Here is a 1,028-nt window from a genome sequence, read left to right as displayed (position 1 = left end):
CCTTTACAATCGATCTGTCAGGATCGAAAAGATCACCTTGTGACCGTGCCAAACCATACGTGTGCTGATGATTCAGTAGCAAAATCAGTTCAAAACGTCTTACGTCCTGGAACCCGAAATGCCCATAGCAAAAGCCATTGCAAAAACAAAAAGCACCACTGCCCGCATTGTTCCGCAACATATATAGCTTTGAACAAGTTAAAGATTCACATGCGCAGTCACACTGGGCAAAAACCATACCAGTGTAAAGTCTGTGACAAAGGCTTCTATTCATCAAGAATTCTGGCAGAACATACGAAAATGCACAATAAGAACCAACAGTCTAAAGCCTCATCTAGCCCAAAGATTCATATCCGCACTCATACCGACGAAAGGCCTTATGTATGTAAAGTGTGTGAAAAAGCGTTCAGATTACCAGGTAATCTGCGGAATCATTCGGAATCGCACAATAAGGATCAACAGCATCGGTGCCCTCATTGTTCATCAGAGTTCGCATTCTCATATCGCCTAAAGATTCATATCGGAACACATACCGGCGAAAGGCCATACCAGTGTGAATTCTGTGACAAAGCCTTCAGGTCGGCAAACCAACTAGCACGACACTCCAAAATTCACAACAAGGAGCAACAGCATCAGTGTCGTCAATGTCCGTCAATGTTCGCTCGGCTTTCTCAATTGAAGGTCCACATCCGTACTCACACTGGCGAAAGGCCATACCAGTGTAAATTCTGTGATAAAGCGTTCAGGTCGACATTCTCTCTGACACAACATTCGAACATGCACAATAAGGACCAACAGCACCAGTGTCCTCATTGTTCATCAAAGTTTCCCCTTTCATCATTGTTAAAGACACACATCCGCACTCATACCGGCGAAAAGCCGTACCAGTGCAAAGTCTGTGACAAAGCATTCCATTCATCAAAGACACTAGCACAACACTGGAAAATTCATAATAAGGACCAACAGCATCAGTGTCCTCAATGTCCCTCAATGTTCGCCCATCTTTCCCAATTGAAGGTCCACATCCG

General features: G+C 44.4%; 1 protein-coding gene across 1 annotated transcript; it reads left to right on the top strand.

Annotated features, from left to right (window-relative positions):
• Positions 1-300: 300 nt before the first annotated feature.
• LOC128277066 (zinc finger protein 331-like) lies at positions 301-992 on the top strand (the record flags this gene model as incomplete). The annotated part of the gene is made up of 1 exon (XM_053015515.1): positions 301-992. A coding segment is annotated over exon 1 (692 nt), but the record flags the coding sequence as incomplete, so codon positions are not given.
• Positions 993-1,028: the final 36 nt, after the last annotated feature.

This window comes from Anopheles cruzii, unplaced genomic scaffold (assembly GCF_943734635.1).
Source record: "Anopheles cruzii unplaced genomic scaffold, idAnoCruzAS_RS32_06 scaffold03689_ctg1, whole genome shotgun sequence".
In the NCBI taxonomy this organism is placed as follows: domain Eukaryota; kingdom Metazoa; phylum Arthropoda; class Insecta; order Diptera; family Culicidae; genus Anopheles; species Anopheles cruzii.
Note: the sequence above shows the minus strand (reverse complement) of the source record. Positions and strands in the feature narration are given on the sequence as shown.